The following is a 14,934-nucleotide window of genomic DNA, read 5'->3' on the forward strand; positions in this document are numbered from 1 at the left end:
AACCAACACACAACAGCGCTAAGCAGGGGAAATGTTTTAGTGTAATTTGACCTATGGATTACAGAATAAAGTTAGGAATTTTCATGTGAGACAGGAGTAAGGATTTTGGGTTTCATTGGTTTTGAGACTGGATAGAAAAGTAGCCTACAGTAGGCTAGGACAGCAGAAGATGGCTGTGACATCAGCCCATAGTTGATGACAAATTCGCTCATCGCCACTCCGGCTCTATCTTATAATTCACTGCTCATTACAGACCCATGAAACACTCCCTTTGAAAAGAGAGATCGTTAAATTATTGACCCACCCCCCTCCTTGAACATTGAACCCGCTAAATGTTTTATTTATTCCATAATAGGCAGTGTCTTCAGTGAGTTCTTAAAATTTACAAAAAATGATTTCTACACTGACTTGTTCTGTAAGAGCATGCTCCCTATATGGTGACATTTCAGCTAAACCTGTGGCATAATCATTGGTGCTAACATTCATAATCATAATGAGGTGGGTCTGGGAGTCCAATACCGGGCTCTTGAATACATGGCAATTTCTTGGGATTGTTTTCCACGTCACAAGAAGGCCCAGTATTTCAAAACGCCACTCCAGGGCCCAGTATTTCAACATGTTTAATCTGGATCAGTATGGGGGGAGAAAAGGGATTAGGAATGATGCAAGCAATGCTATCGGATAGAACTTAAATTCTATTCACTAATTTCAAAGCTAATCTGTCCCCAGATTCTTTTTTGCTATCCAGGATCAGATCGAACTGGCTGTTTTCCCCTATACTCTCAAAATCTGCCAGATGGATCTGATCCCCGAAGGCAAAAAAAAAAATCTGTATCTTTAAAAAAAAAAAAGATACTGGGCCCTGATGATGAATTTATTTACAAGTCCCTCTATCTTAGCTCATTCCTTAATATACCTATAGCAACTTATCGGTAGATATGACGCTGGTTAGGTTACTCCTAAAGCCAAGCTGTATAGCCTAAAAAATATTATTAAGGTCCTCTGTGGCTCAGTTGGTAGAGCATGGTGCTAACAACGCTTAGGTTGTGGATTTGATTCCCACTGGGACCATATATACTGAAATGTATGCACTCACTGCAATGTACTGTAAGTCGCTTTGGATAAAAGCGTCAGCTAAATGGCATATATATTATTTTAAAAAATTTTTAGGGATAGATTAGCTTTGAAATTAGTAAATAGAATTGAATAGGAGGATTTTTTTTTTTATTGAATCCATTGAATAGGCAAATCAAGATTGGAATCTTGCCTGAAGGAATGAATGAATGAAACAAAATTAATAAATGAAAATGCTGGTCAGATCCAAAAGAGCTTGGCTCTTTAACTGAAACTTGTCTTCTAAAGAGAGCCATCAAGGGCCATCTACAAATCTCAAATAATACTGTCTTTGGGCTGCTAATGAATCAAATAAACACAACAATGTCATTGTAAAAATGGATAGGTATAATAGAAGTTGAATTAAGTCAAAGGAACCAATCCAATGATATGTGACCATCATGCGTATGTGCCGCGCCCATATGTACAGTAGCAAGTAGCACGTACAGTAGCATGTATAGTAGCATATAGCATGTACAGTAGCATATAGCATGTATAGTAGCATGTACAGTAGAATGCGCGTCTGATTGGCCAGTTCTCACTGTCCCGTTAATCCCAAACTAACCCTCAAATATTTGGATTGGTTTCAAATAATACTGTCAAATAAAACAACAAAGAATGAAAGTCTATAGCCTACTGTAAAATAATGTCTGCTTTCCCACTTTGTGACAATGCCATTGTAAAAAAAAACATGAAATACAACAATTCAAATTACATCAAAATATAAAATGTATATCAGCTCACAGATTGGGCAAGTGGAGATATGAGCAACACATGCCTATCCATTAGAATGCTCATTGATACCCCCTGGTGGTTGTTTTGCCAAGCTAAAATACACAAAATGTAATTCTCGCTACTGCTGTGGCGATATGGCCGTGCTACTTACTGTATAATGAATTACAGGCTAAGTTAGACTGATCCTGCAACTAAAGAGCTCCAGAAAGAGTTTCCTTCCCAAATACTGAATTCAATACTGCACTCAACAACATCTCCTGATTCATCTAAATACTGCCATAGGCTAACACTATAAACTAATTCTCCCGGTTTTGATATTAACAGTTTACTATAGAATCTGATCCACTGTGGAGGCAGGCAGCCCACTGGTGACACCAGATCTCCACTGAGGCATGAAATACCACTTGTGTTTCACGATGAACGACTTGGTCCCATGTGACTATCAGTATCAGCATTCTTACCTCTCCAATGTCAGGGATGGGCTATTCCAGTCCTGGAGGGCCCACAGTCCTGAAGGTTTAATCAATACTATTCAGTCTGCAACTGGGTCACCCGCATAAGGCAAGCTCCTTCCCAAACAATGGACGGACACATAGGGGCTATTGCTCTGACAGTTAGCTTAGCATAGTCATGCTGTCTAAACCCAACAGAGACGCGCGTACAGCATTTAAACTCACAGCTGCTTAAACATGATTGCTGTGTTCTCAGGTCTGTGGTTTAGAGCACAGGTAAGTATAACCTTGACCTCAATTGCAATGTACTGTAAAAGTCACCTCACTTTCCACTAGGAGTCATCATCTAAATGTATGGGTTAAGAAAAGATTATAGAATATAAACCACTTTTTGTTGATACATATATGATATCTGAAAACATTAATTGTATATAAATTAATATAAATAATCACCATTATGTATAACTGTCTGTGAATGTTATTTACAAATGTTTTATTATGTAATTACAGTTTTGCCATATAAGGTGATGCTTTTGTGTCTACATAGCCTATTTAAGACCCATAATACAAATAATACCATTGACAGAATAGAATGGTCATTTGTGAAACTCTGTCATAGTTGGTAATCAGAATCAGCTGTCTATGTTGGATTCTAATAATGAAGTCGCTGATGTCAGATTACTACCCCAGGCAATATGGATGTTCTAAACGACCGTCTCCTGATCACTGGTCTACATACCATATATACAGTGCCTTCGGAAAGTATTCGGACACTAAGGGAATGTATACTGGAATGTATTTTTGTATTGTTTATTGAGAGCCTTTCGCCGGTTTATGGTTGCTGTGTCTACCCTGAGACCTGAATGGTTATGTAAACATATTCCAAAATGGGACAAGTTGTTGGTAAATAAGTAAGGTGAGTTTCATCTGACTTCAGTCACATTGAGCAGATTTTATGCTGTAAGACAATAACCATTATACTGTGTTGTCTATGAGGCTAAGTTAGAGGATAATTACTCAATTGGAAGCGTGTGGGTCACCTGTCAAGTCTATAAAAAATAACTTGGTAAAGAAGTGAATTGCAGTAGATGAATTATGGCGAGAGTGGCAAACTTTACAGACTAAGAGGCTATACCCATAATTAAGTGGTCAGTCTACACACCTCTCTGTAGCCTACAATATTGTAGCCTGATACTGTTGCTTGTTTTGTTCCCACCACCACCCCCGGCTTTGGTTTTCGGGGGTTGATAGATACAGTGTATGGGCTCCCTGCCATGTAATATACTGTCCATGTATGTGTTGTAGCCGTTTATAACTCCCAGAAAGGGAGCAAAAAAAGAAAAGTGGAGCCATCCAAATCCGCCAAGCCAAATTGTATAACCATGTTATATTCAATAAATGGTTAAACTAAGATGTGAGTGTTCCTGACTGAACTATTTTAAGAACCAATTTAATCTAACATTGTTGTTTTGTTAATTTGTGTCTTGTTGGAGTAAGGTTATTTTCTAAGCCCCTTGTGGGTTTCCCAAACCCATTTGCTTTGTTTTGCCTTGTGTCATACTTTAATGTTCTTTATTCCTTGTGCAAATAAAATAATTTTACATCTGATTTGATCACTTAGCCTAGTAACACATACTGTGGAATAAGGACAGGGTAGTTTCATTGATTTTACAGAAAGAAGAACTATAAGTAGACCATACAAATAATACTTAATGTGTTTTGATGATTGCATGGGAGAGGAAGTCAACGACAAGTGGAGCAGAAAAATTATTTATTTCATGCATGCAAATAATTTCTTGAGGGCTTTATGTAATGCGCGTTAGGCAATGCGTATATCATGTCTCCAGATAGATTTCCTGGGAATCAGTTAAATGCCTGATGACAGATTGGACAGAGCAATCACGGTTAACTACCTTACAGGTGCAGCATGAACTAGGCAAATCTCAGGGGAAAGCACTCAAAGCACGGCTCAACTCAAAAATGCTAGATAGCTAGATAGCTAGATAGCCCCATATAGTACAATTCAATTCCATTAAACCCAAAGGCTCTCCAGGGCTGGAGTCCGCCTCTTCTTTTCATGTCGGAAATTTTGTTTTTATGATTGCCTTCCATTATTTTTCACAGGAAGGAAGTTGTGATGGTTACAACTGTCATGGCACACTGAAGGTGATACAGTATACTATGGTTACTAAAAATCACTGCAGAATACTGGCTTAAGTGAGAATTCCTTACTGGCTACAGGGTTTGAAAAGACACCCAGGTGGCGATGGCCCAAGCAGTTGACTGAGTTGTTGGCTTGACAGTTCCAAGTGTTTTTAAGTACAGTTACAATCCCAGTGAACAGTGAGCCATCTCACATTAACAACAAGAGAGTTAGTTCCTCATAAAACAGTGATTCAGTGAGATAAATACCATGTCTCTCTCTGAAAGACTGGCAGACATTTTGATGATTAGCTTTTTCACATCCTTTCTACACTATTTTCAATTGAATGAGGTGAAAAAATAAGGGGGGGTCTTCTGTGTGGTGTGTGATCTCTTTTCTTCTCTTCATCAATAGAGAAGCACTTGCCAATGTTTCCCTACTTCACAAGGGTCCTCTCTACCACACCTAGTTCCTTTTTGGGTAGCCAGGTCATTTCACAATCCCATTGAGTCTTCTTAAAGTTGACAGGACCATTTAACAACCACAATTGCTGTAGTCCCTTTTGGGTTGCCAGGTCCTACTGCCACATCTACTCCCTATTTGCTTGTCCATTAACACAACAATAACACTCAGTCCCTTTTGTGTTGCTAGGTTCTCTCATTTTACCCCACACCTGGTCGTATTTACAGTGAAGTTCTCTCTCACCGACAGACTTGCTGTCTGCACTAATAGTGACCCACTAAGGAAATCAAGCAGAGGACAGACAGAAATAACAGAGAGGACATTTTCACCAGACAAGCTGAAGTATACAGTATACAGAATCAATGTAGATGAGAGAGAGAGAGAGAAAGAGAGAGAGAGAGAAAGAGAGAGTGAGAGAAACAAAGAGATGCTGGCGTACTCAAAATGTCAGTACAGTCGCCATTAAAAGTCATTAACACAGTTCCCACCATATCCGTGGTGTCTCATAGGGGTGTTCATAGGAGGAGACAGAAAAGTGCTACACTGGATAGGTTTACATACAGTGAGAAGGTATTCAAGTGGATTTAAGATGCGTCACACTGGTCATTTTGTCCAGTTTCTGTCCAGTATCTTTATCTGAGTCAAAGGTTGAGGATAGATAAGTTGTTGACTTGTAGCTTGTTCTCAGTGTGGAATCCTGGGGTGTTGTGTTAGTCTTGAGAATAGGAGAGTTTGTAGAGTGTGGAACAGGGACAAATGTAGTGGTGGCTACTTTATAGAAGACAGGAAATGGTGGAAAACAAGATACATACAGCCAACATCTGGACAGGTCTGTGAATGGTCCTGGTATGAGTTTTAGTTGAGGGAGTAAGAATGGGGTTAAGATTAGGCCTAAGGATGTGGTTAAGGAGTCTATAGAGTTGTGATTGGTGGTCTAATGAGGTCAGATGTCACGTGTAGGTGGTCTGAGGAGAGAGAGACTGGGTCCTGTCGTGTTTGTCCTGGAATGCCGGGCTACGGAGAACACTCCAGAGAGGCTGCAGAGAGAGAGAGAGAGAGAGAGAAGGGGAGAGTAAGACTGAGTGTTAAATAGATTAACTTCCCTTAAATATGAAACAACAGAAAATGTGTCTGTGTCTTAACCTCTCTGACTCAGTGAAGGACTGTGTCAATGTGGACACCTCTCTCACTCAGGGTGAGTGGAGCTAGAGCAAAAACAAGAGCAACATCACAAGGTTACAGCAAACAGTTCTGTCACAGCGAACAGACTATGATCGGGAAGCCCAATCGATATGGCATATGGGATAATATTTTGTATTTAACCTTTATTTTAGCAGGGAGTCCCATTGAAACCAAGATCTCTTTTACAAGGGAGCCCTGCATACACACCTTTTACAACAATAGATAATACACATACACAAAATTACAACATAATAAAACACAATCAAGAAAAACAAAAAACATTTTTCAACAAAGAGGTCCTCAATTAAAACTTTAAACTTCCCTAGCGCACCAGAGCAACCAATTGAAACATTCGCTGCAGATTGTTCCAGCAGTGAGGTGCACCACAACTAAAAGCAGATTTACCCAATTCGGTGGAGACCCGAGGAACCTCAAGAGTTAACCAACCCTGAAAACAAGTTAGGTAATTGAGGTTCTTGAATTTCAATAATGAGGTTAGGTATGTGGGTAGCAGGTTCACAATTTTCTGAGCTCTCTGCCAAGCAAAGAGGACCCTGTGGGCTTACTGCGTATGCATGCGTAACGAGTATAAGTAATAAGTAGGTAAGATATTACTGGTGGGCTATCAGAAGAGTCTAGAGTCAAAGGGAGGTGGTGGTAGTAACACAGTAGTAACAAAGTGAATAATCAAGACCAGAGACCACAGAATAAGTAGAGAATGTGGCGGCTCGTATTCAGTGAGTTATAAAAACACCATTATAATCCAGTAAGGTAAGTACTATTTAGCTATGGGTAGACCCTCTAAGTTTATCATAGAGTATATAATACAGTTTCCAATACAGTGCCCTCCATAAGTATTGGAACAATTATTATGGGGTCAAAGTAGAGATTCTCAGCTTTAATTTAATTTTTTAAACATACTCCTCCTATTTCAGGGCTCCAAAAGTAAAATTATTGAAAATAATAATATAATGTAAGGCGACAATCCTTTGCATGCAATAACTGCCTGAAGTCTGCAACCCACTGACCCCACCAGAGGCTGGGTATATTCTCTGGTGATGCTCTGCCAGGCCTGTACTGCAGCCATCTTCAGTTGTTGTTTTTTTGTCTTTTTGCCTTAAGTCTTCATCAGGAAATGAAATGCATGTTCAATTGGTTTTCAATCTGAAGATTGACTTGGCCAGTCAAGAACCTTCCACTTTTTGGCCCTGAAAAACTCCCTGTTGCTGATCTGTGGGGCAGTTTTTTTTTTTTTCTGAATTATTAATTCATTCTTCAGTCATCCACTGTAGAAGTCTTCCTTGGCCTACCAGCCTGTTTGCGATCACTGAGCTCACCAGTGCTTTTTTTCTTTTTTAATGATGTTACAAACTGTTGATTTTGGTATGTCTAAGGTTTTGGCTATGTTTCTGAGGATTTCAACATTCAGATTCCTGGGGACAATAATTTCACAGGACCTCAGGTGGGTGGAGAACATCACCTCTTCCATCAAGAAGGATGCCCAGCAAAGGATGTTCTTCCTGCGGCAATTGAAGAAATTCAACATGCCGCAGAAAGTGATGGGCGAGTTCTACACGACCATCATTGAGTCCATCCTCAGCTCATCGATCACCATCTGGTTTGCTGCCTCCACTGCCAAGGTCATGAATAGAAACATGCTATGTGTAACAGTACAACTTCAGTATACTATGAGATAAGTATCAATAATAATAGTTCAGTTCAGGGGAGGCTGGTGGAGGCAGACATTGGAGGACAGGCTCCTTGTAATAATGGAATGAGGAATGGCATCAAACACGTGTTTAATACCATTCCTCGTTCCGTTCTATGTGTTAAAATGAGCCTGTCGTCTGATGTCTTCCTCCACCAGCCTACCCTAGTTCAGTTTCAACAATTTCTCTTGTTCAAAAGTACAAGAATAGTTCAAGAAGTATTCCCATAGATGTTTCAACACCCGTGAAATCATGTGTGTTGCTCTAGTGCACAATAAAATGGATGCATGCTATCGCCCTCACAAACTGAGTAACTATGAAGCACATGCATATCAACTGATTGAGTCACAACCAATTAGCTTTACAAATACCAAATGAAAATACATGTTTTACAACCATACAAAATGTTACCATACACTTGATGTGATGAAATAAAACAATAGAGTTCACTTAAGCAAAGCCTAAAGCTTGTAAAATAGTTAGCTGGAATGAACACCCAATACAAATGCAAGCACATTCACCCATTGCTCCGTCCAGTTCAATCCAAGCCATTATTTAGAAATAATGATTGACTCAAATTAAATGATGATTGACTTCAGATATTTCAACAGAAAACCCACTTTTAACCCATAGACCCTCATGGAGTGATGTTCCACAGTGACCACATCTCCCTACTGGGGTACCGAAGTAGGGTTTTCAATGAGGTTTTCCCATGCATTTTCCAGTGGGGTTCAGTTGTCTTTTAACTGTAATTCAGGTGATTGATGGTGATGACTGAAGCTTTTTTGATAATAACACCCCAAAACCCATGAAAATGTTTATTGAAACATAAAAATAACAACAACAGCAAATGTCGAAAAGTGGCCAACAGTAAGCTGTTTGTAGTGAGGGTCAAAGGGGAAATTTGACTTCCGTACCCCAGTAGAGGGGTGTGGCTTCAGATGCGTGAGTCCCTATTAGTTCACCTGGGTTACACGTTACTTAATAGTGACTCGTAACAACACACTTTACTCCATAGCTAATCTTGTGGATTTGTTATTTAGCTACCTAGCCGCCTGTCTTTGATCACAACGATGTTGTAAATAATAACGGCGGTGATCACTGTAAAAACAAAACAATACAGAAACGTAAACACTTTACTAACGACGACTACAACTGGGCCATGCAAGCCGAATTCGGCTAAACAATTCTAACATCTTAGCAGTCCGCTGTCTGTTGTCAGCCGCGTTAGTGGAGCGGTGGAGAAACGTTGACACGCTGAGGCTATCAATCACACAGCATAGCCAGATAATATGTTTTGTTGGTTGAGCTGTATTTGGAGAACTGCTGTTGTTGTGTATGGATTACAATTGCTATCTATGGCTGTGTTCCCCCTCCAAAAAGCGTTAACTGCGTCTGTGTTTCCAATAACGATTGATCGTGAGTGTGCTGCTGTTAAGGCTGCACACATGCGTCGTCAGCCCAAAGGCTCCTTTGCTTGGCAGAGAGCTCAGAAAATGTACAATTGTGAACCTGCTACCCAATATGGTTTATAAAATGTATATAATGTATAACATATGAAATGCATATGCAATATCTCAGAATCGATTGGGCTTCCTGAACATAGTCAGTTCGCTGTGACAGAATGTTTATTTTTTCAGATTTGAGATTTGCTGTATTCTACAAGATTCTAACAGTATCTAGCCCTACAGTGAGGGAAGAGGGGTGTAACCCTTGAGTAACCATGTGACGTTGCTCTTGTTTTCGCTCTAGCTCCCCTCTTCCCTGAGACAGTCCTCTATTGAGTCAGAGAGGTTAAGACACATAGACACATTTCACAAATTTGCAGTTGTTCCCCTTTCATATAACCAGGGGGAAGTGAGTGACAGATAAACAGAGAAAAGGATAAGAGAAAGGAAGAGGAATGAGGAATAGGAAAAAACCAGAGCGGGGGGGGGGGGGGGGGGGGGGGAGTGAAAATGAACAGAGAGAAATGACGTACATGAAAGAGGAAATTAAGAAGTCGAGATCAAACAGAAAAAAGAAAAGGGCGAGATAACAAGCATCGGCACAGGAAATCATGAAAAAGGAATCGGGGGGAGGGAATTAACAAAATAGAGGAGAGAAGGAGATAAGAGAGACAGTGAGGATAAAAGAGAGAGGGGGAAGAATAAAAAGAGGAGAGACATAATTATAAAATAGCAGGAGCAGGAGAAAATCAATACAGTGAGCATCATTGTGCTCGCAGGCACACAACGGGAGGTGGAGAGCGCACACACATGCACACGCGCACACATGCACACAGACTTCTCAAAGGGAGAATGAGTCAGGCCGATCAGTGGAGAGAGAAAACTGACATTTAAAGCTCAGCTACGACATGTGACATGGCATGGATGACACATGCCAATTCTGACGAGTCTGAGTCTGCCTCTTTAAAGATCATCACTGTGAATACATAATCTACAGATGTAAATGAAAGCAAGCAAGAAAATTCAGCTCTTTATCACATTACCACGTCATGTTATACATGTTGTACATATACTGTAAGAATATCACACATATTCCGCCTACCATATCAAACCACATATTCAACATGCAGTTGTACTACTTTAAAGGAGCTACACGTGACATTTCCATTGTACTACAGGATATATAGCGGCCTTGAAAAATCTGCAGGGATTGTGGAGCGATAGTGTTCAGGTAATAGCTCCCCACCAATGTTTCGATTCGCTATGGTATTAGTGTATTGATTTCTCCTGAATGTTACGGCCACTCTGTTGTCGAATTATAGCTCATTACAGAAAGTAGCCAAATCACAACTATAGGTAGCAAATATTTAATTACCTGTTCACTTGACAGGAGCTTATTTCAATTGTCTGGATAGCTGATTTGCGATGGAAGCTAGTAAGTACCAATGGCTAGTAATGAGACTTAACAGCTCACTGTAATTGCAGTTTCGAATCGTGGCCACAGGGGAGGCAGATTTCATGTGTAGCTCCTTTAAACTACACACTTGTAACACAATTGTAATAGTGAGATCCCTCCTTGATGTGGCAGGACCACACACATTGAAATTCAGCACATGTGAACGTCAGACATACTGTCACCTAGTTGAGACCACACACAATAGTTTAAATTCATTACTGTCGTAGGCCTTGACATGCTTTCAGAATATAGCAAGCCTCTCCTAATGCCCCCTCTCCCTACACACACACACACACACACACACACATACACACACACACACACACAAACTCCTGAAGTCAGTGATAGTTTGTTGTGGACAAACCTAACTATTACCATAACTCCCCCTGATTCCTAGTCCATGTAACAGAGTAGTTCACATGCATTTAGGCATCCCACATAATAATTGAACAAATTACTTCTTAAGGGCTTTATTTTGCAGTTATATATGAGTTAGTTAGTAATTATGTCATTACATGTGACAAAAAGCACTGAATACAGTACATTCATTCTACCATTTCTCTCATTATAGCCCTTAAAGACTAGAAAAATAACTGAACTTCTTTTATCTGATTACTATAATCTGCCAAACCCAAATTAAACATGACAGTGTATGAATACAACCCTGATGTGTATGCATGAGACAGAGAGTCTGTATGTGTATATTTGTGTGTGTGTGTGGGTGTGTGTGTGTGAGAGAGAGAGAGAGCACCATGCCCACTGCCAGTTATTAAACTAACCAATTACAAGGCCCACTCATCCCATTTACCTCTCAAACAAAGGCAAAGGATGTTTATTATTAAAGTACCGTTCCACAGTGTAATTTCCACATACAGTAAAAACCCCAGACAGAGCATTCTATTCTCTGGCTCCCTTGCCACCGGGGTCAATGATGAATGTGATTCGCCAATATTAACTGATGAGCAGGTACTAAAATGTTGGAATCCTCAAAAGCTCAGAAGGAGGAGAGGAGGGCTGTAGGGCTTATTCTCTCTTCCTGACTTCTTTCCCTCTCTCTCTATGCATTAATAATCAGGCTCACCTTACTTATTTAATCAGTGCACACCTCTGTGAGCACCTGCATCTGCTGTCTCTCTCACTGTGCTGTCTCTGTACTGTGTCTCTGCGAGTCACACAGTACCTGTCAGCGCTGATGTGCTTGATCTGGGATATATGCAAGCTTTCTTGGAGGTATGAAGAGGACAAGAATAAGGCATTATGGATCATATTGAGCTCTTATGGTTGTGGTCGAGTTTGTGATTCGATGGCCTTCCTTTCTTTGGGTGTAATCTAGGTTGTGACTGTTCTTCTCCCTGCTGGGGTCAATATTAGAGAAGAGGAAGTATAGATCATTTACATCCCTGGCTAAGATTTGGATTGAAGTTGGGGGACTCTGACAACCTCTATTTTAAGCGTTTCACTCTTGATATTAGATCTAGTTGTCATTTGGTTCATGGGATCAAATGTCTAATTAGGCCTGGAATGAATGCTGTCCCTCTGATGGCCACTGAACCAGAGAATTATCAGCCAACCAACTTCTGTTTGGTGTCTGGTCTGCCATGCGATTGGCCAAAAGACTGAGGCTCTACATCATGTTGACTCTGAGCCTGAATCCTTAATTGTTTGCTGAAACATATACATGATGGCGCACAAAAACTCAAACACACACAGATATTCTCAGATATTGTTCTGAGATTCTTTGGCTCACAGATAGGGTTTACTGAGACTTGTTCCACAATGTGTGTTCAAAATAGGTCATCTTGTTCTTCGGCTGTTCATAAGTTTCCTGCCCTGATTTCACAATCATAAACAAAAGCAGTAAGTTTTCTCTCCAAAACAAAAACTGCTCATCAGCATAACCCAGTGATGTGAAGTAAATAAGTCTATTTAATGCATAGAGGGAGTTGTTATGTCTTTGTTCTAACTGTGGTCACGTGGCTCTGTCACATTTCCACCTGCCATCCCCCTGCCAATGCTCATACTGTCTTCCATATTTGTTAAGATGAGGAGAAATATGTTGGGGGTAAGGTGGTTGACTGGGGGTTTATGGTGTTTGTTTATGGTGTGTGTAGATGCGCATAACACTTTTATAATTTTCCATGATGATTACACTGAAAATATGATGCTGATGTGCATATCTGATCCTTTGAGTTCTGATATTTGTGTTGAATAATGTCAATGAGATATTGGTTAGTTTTTTGAGAATTTCTCTATAGTCATTAGGCATTAAGAAAAATATAAACTTGATAGTGTGGGATGTTTCTCCAGTTAATAATAATAATAATAATAATAATAATAATAATGGTAATGCCATAGACTTACAGGGTTTTTGGCTGGACGCTTGATAGGGGCAGCATTTGAAGGCGCTTTAAGGTGCTTCAAGATAAGGGGTCTTAGGGATAACAGCCATTTTGGGTATGGGGGTGGGGGTGGGATAGATAATGGAGGACAATTACAGTGTCTCTATAAGTATTGGAAAGAGGTAGCATTTTGTCTTCTTTTAGCAATCAAAAAAGTACTATTCTCATTTAATTAATGTTTTCTTTTTTCAGATTGGTTTCACCATTTAGAAATAACAACCCTTGTTATACATAGTCCCTCTATTTCAGGGAACCAGTAGTATTGGCTGGACAGGTGTTTCTGGTTAGTCAAGTGTGTTCCGTCACATCATTTGTGCTGAGAGCTGTCAATGTCTAGTATTGATTCTAGCCTTTACGTTTTCCTTTGGAGTCTGCTATTGGTGTCTGTCATGAAGACCAAAGAGTTGTCACTGCAAGTCAAGGAAGCCGTTATTGGGCTGAAATCATAAAGAAACTATCATAAAAATATCCTTAGGCTTGCCAACAACAACATCATCATCCAAAAGAAGAAAAACATTGGTGAGCTCAGCAATCGCAAACGGGCTGGTAGGCCAAGGAAGACTTCTACAGTGGATAACCGAAGAATGCTTACCATAATAAAGAAAAAACCCACAACGACTGTCCCACAGATCAGGAACCCTCTACAGGAGGTAGGCATGAATGTGTTGGAGACTGCCATCTGCAGAAGACTTCACCAGCAGAACTACAGAGGCTAATCGGCAAGGTGTAAACCACTAGTTAGCAACATAATAGAATGAATTCTGAAGTGTACAGAAATATCTTGTCTCCTGAAGAACGAGCAAATGCTTCCGGGCAATGACCCAAAACATGCTGAGTTTTTCACGGCCAAAAAGGGGAAAGAGTGGCCAAGTCAATATCCATATTCCAATATCCAATATCCACATAAATATTTTCCAATATTTTTGGAGCCCTGAAATAAGGGGAGTATTTTTAAAACATGTTGTACTTTGTAAATGGTGAAATCAATCTGAAAGAAAAAAACATTGAATTAAAGCTGAGAATCTCTACTTTGACCCGATAGTAATTGTTTGATTTCAAATCCAAACTGTTGGAGTATAGAGCTAAAAGAAGACAAAATGCTTCCTCTTTCCAATACTTACGGAGGGCACTGTAGATGTCTACTTAGTGTCAGTTGCAGCTATATTTAGTACATACTGGTACAGATACAAAGAAAGAGGGCAGGAATTTATTTTGGTATAGTATTGGTAAGTATGGGTATAAGGTAAGCGTTTCAAAATAGTATTGATATTGGTAAGTATCTCAAAATGTAGGCCATCATGGTAATTGTATTAAAAACTAACTACGATAAGTGCACTATATATATACAGTTGAAGTCGGAAGTTTACATACACATACACCTACGCCAAATACATTTAAACTCAGTTTCTCACAATTCCTGACATTTAATCCTAGTAACCATTCCCTGTCTTAGGTCAGTTAGGACCCCTATTATATTTTAAGAATGTGAAATGTCAGAATAATAGTAGAGAGAATTATTTATTTCAGCTTTTATTTCTTTCATCACATTCCCAGTGGGTCAGAAGTTTACATACACTTAGTATCATTGCATACTTAGTAGCATTGCCTTTAAATTGTTTAACTTGGGTCAAACATTTTGGGTAACCTTCCACAAGCTTCCCACAATAAGTTGGTGGAATGTTGGCCCATTCCTCCTGACAGAACTTGGGTAACTGAGTCAGATTTGTAGGCCTCCTTGCTCGCACACGCTTTTTCAGTTCTGCACACATTTTCTGGAGGATTGAGGTCAGGGCTTTGTGATGGCCACTCCAATACCTTGACTTTGTTGTCCTTAA

General features: G+C 39.8%; 1 protein-coding gene across 5 annotated transcripts in view; it reads right to left on the reverse strand.

Annotated features, from left to right (window-relative positions):
• Positions 1-4,056: 4,056 nt before the first annotated feature.
• samd12 (sterile alpha motif domain containing 12) overlaps positions 4,057-14,934 on the reverse strand; it is a 101,508-nt gene continuing 90,630 nt past the window's right edge. For all 5 annotated transcript variants that reach the window (XM_083685206.1, XM_083685207.1, XM_083685208.1 and 2 more), the window contains one exon: positions 4,057-5,942. In XM_083685206.1, coding sequence (XP_083541332.1) covers positions 5,856-5,942 — 87 coding nt within the window. In that variant the 3' untranslated portion in view covers positions 4,057-5,855. The remainder of the gene's footprint in view (positions 5,943-14,934) is intronic.

The sequence above is a fragment of the Argentina silus genome, assembly GCF_951799395.1.
Source record: "Argentina silus genome assembly, chromosome: 14".
Taxonomy (NCBI): domain Eukaryota; kingdom Metazoa; phylum Chordata; class Actinopteri; order Argentiniformes; family Argentinidae; genus Argentina; species Argentina silus.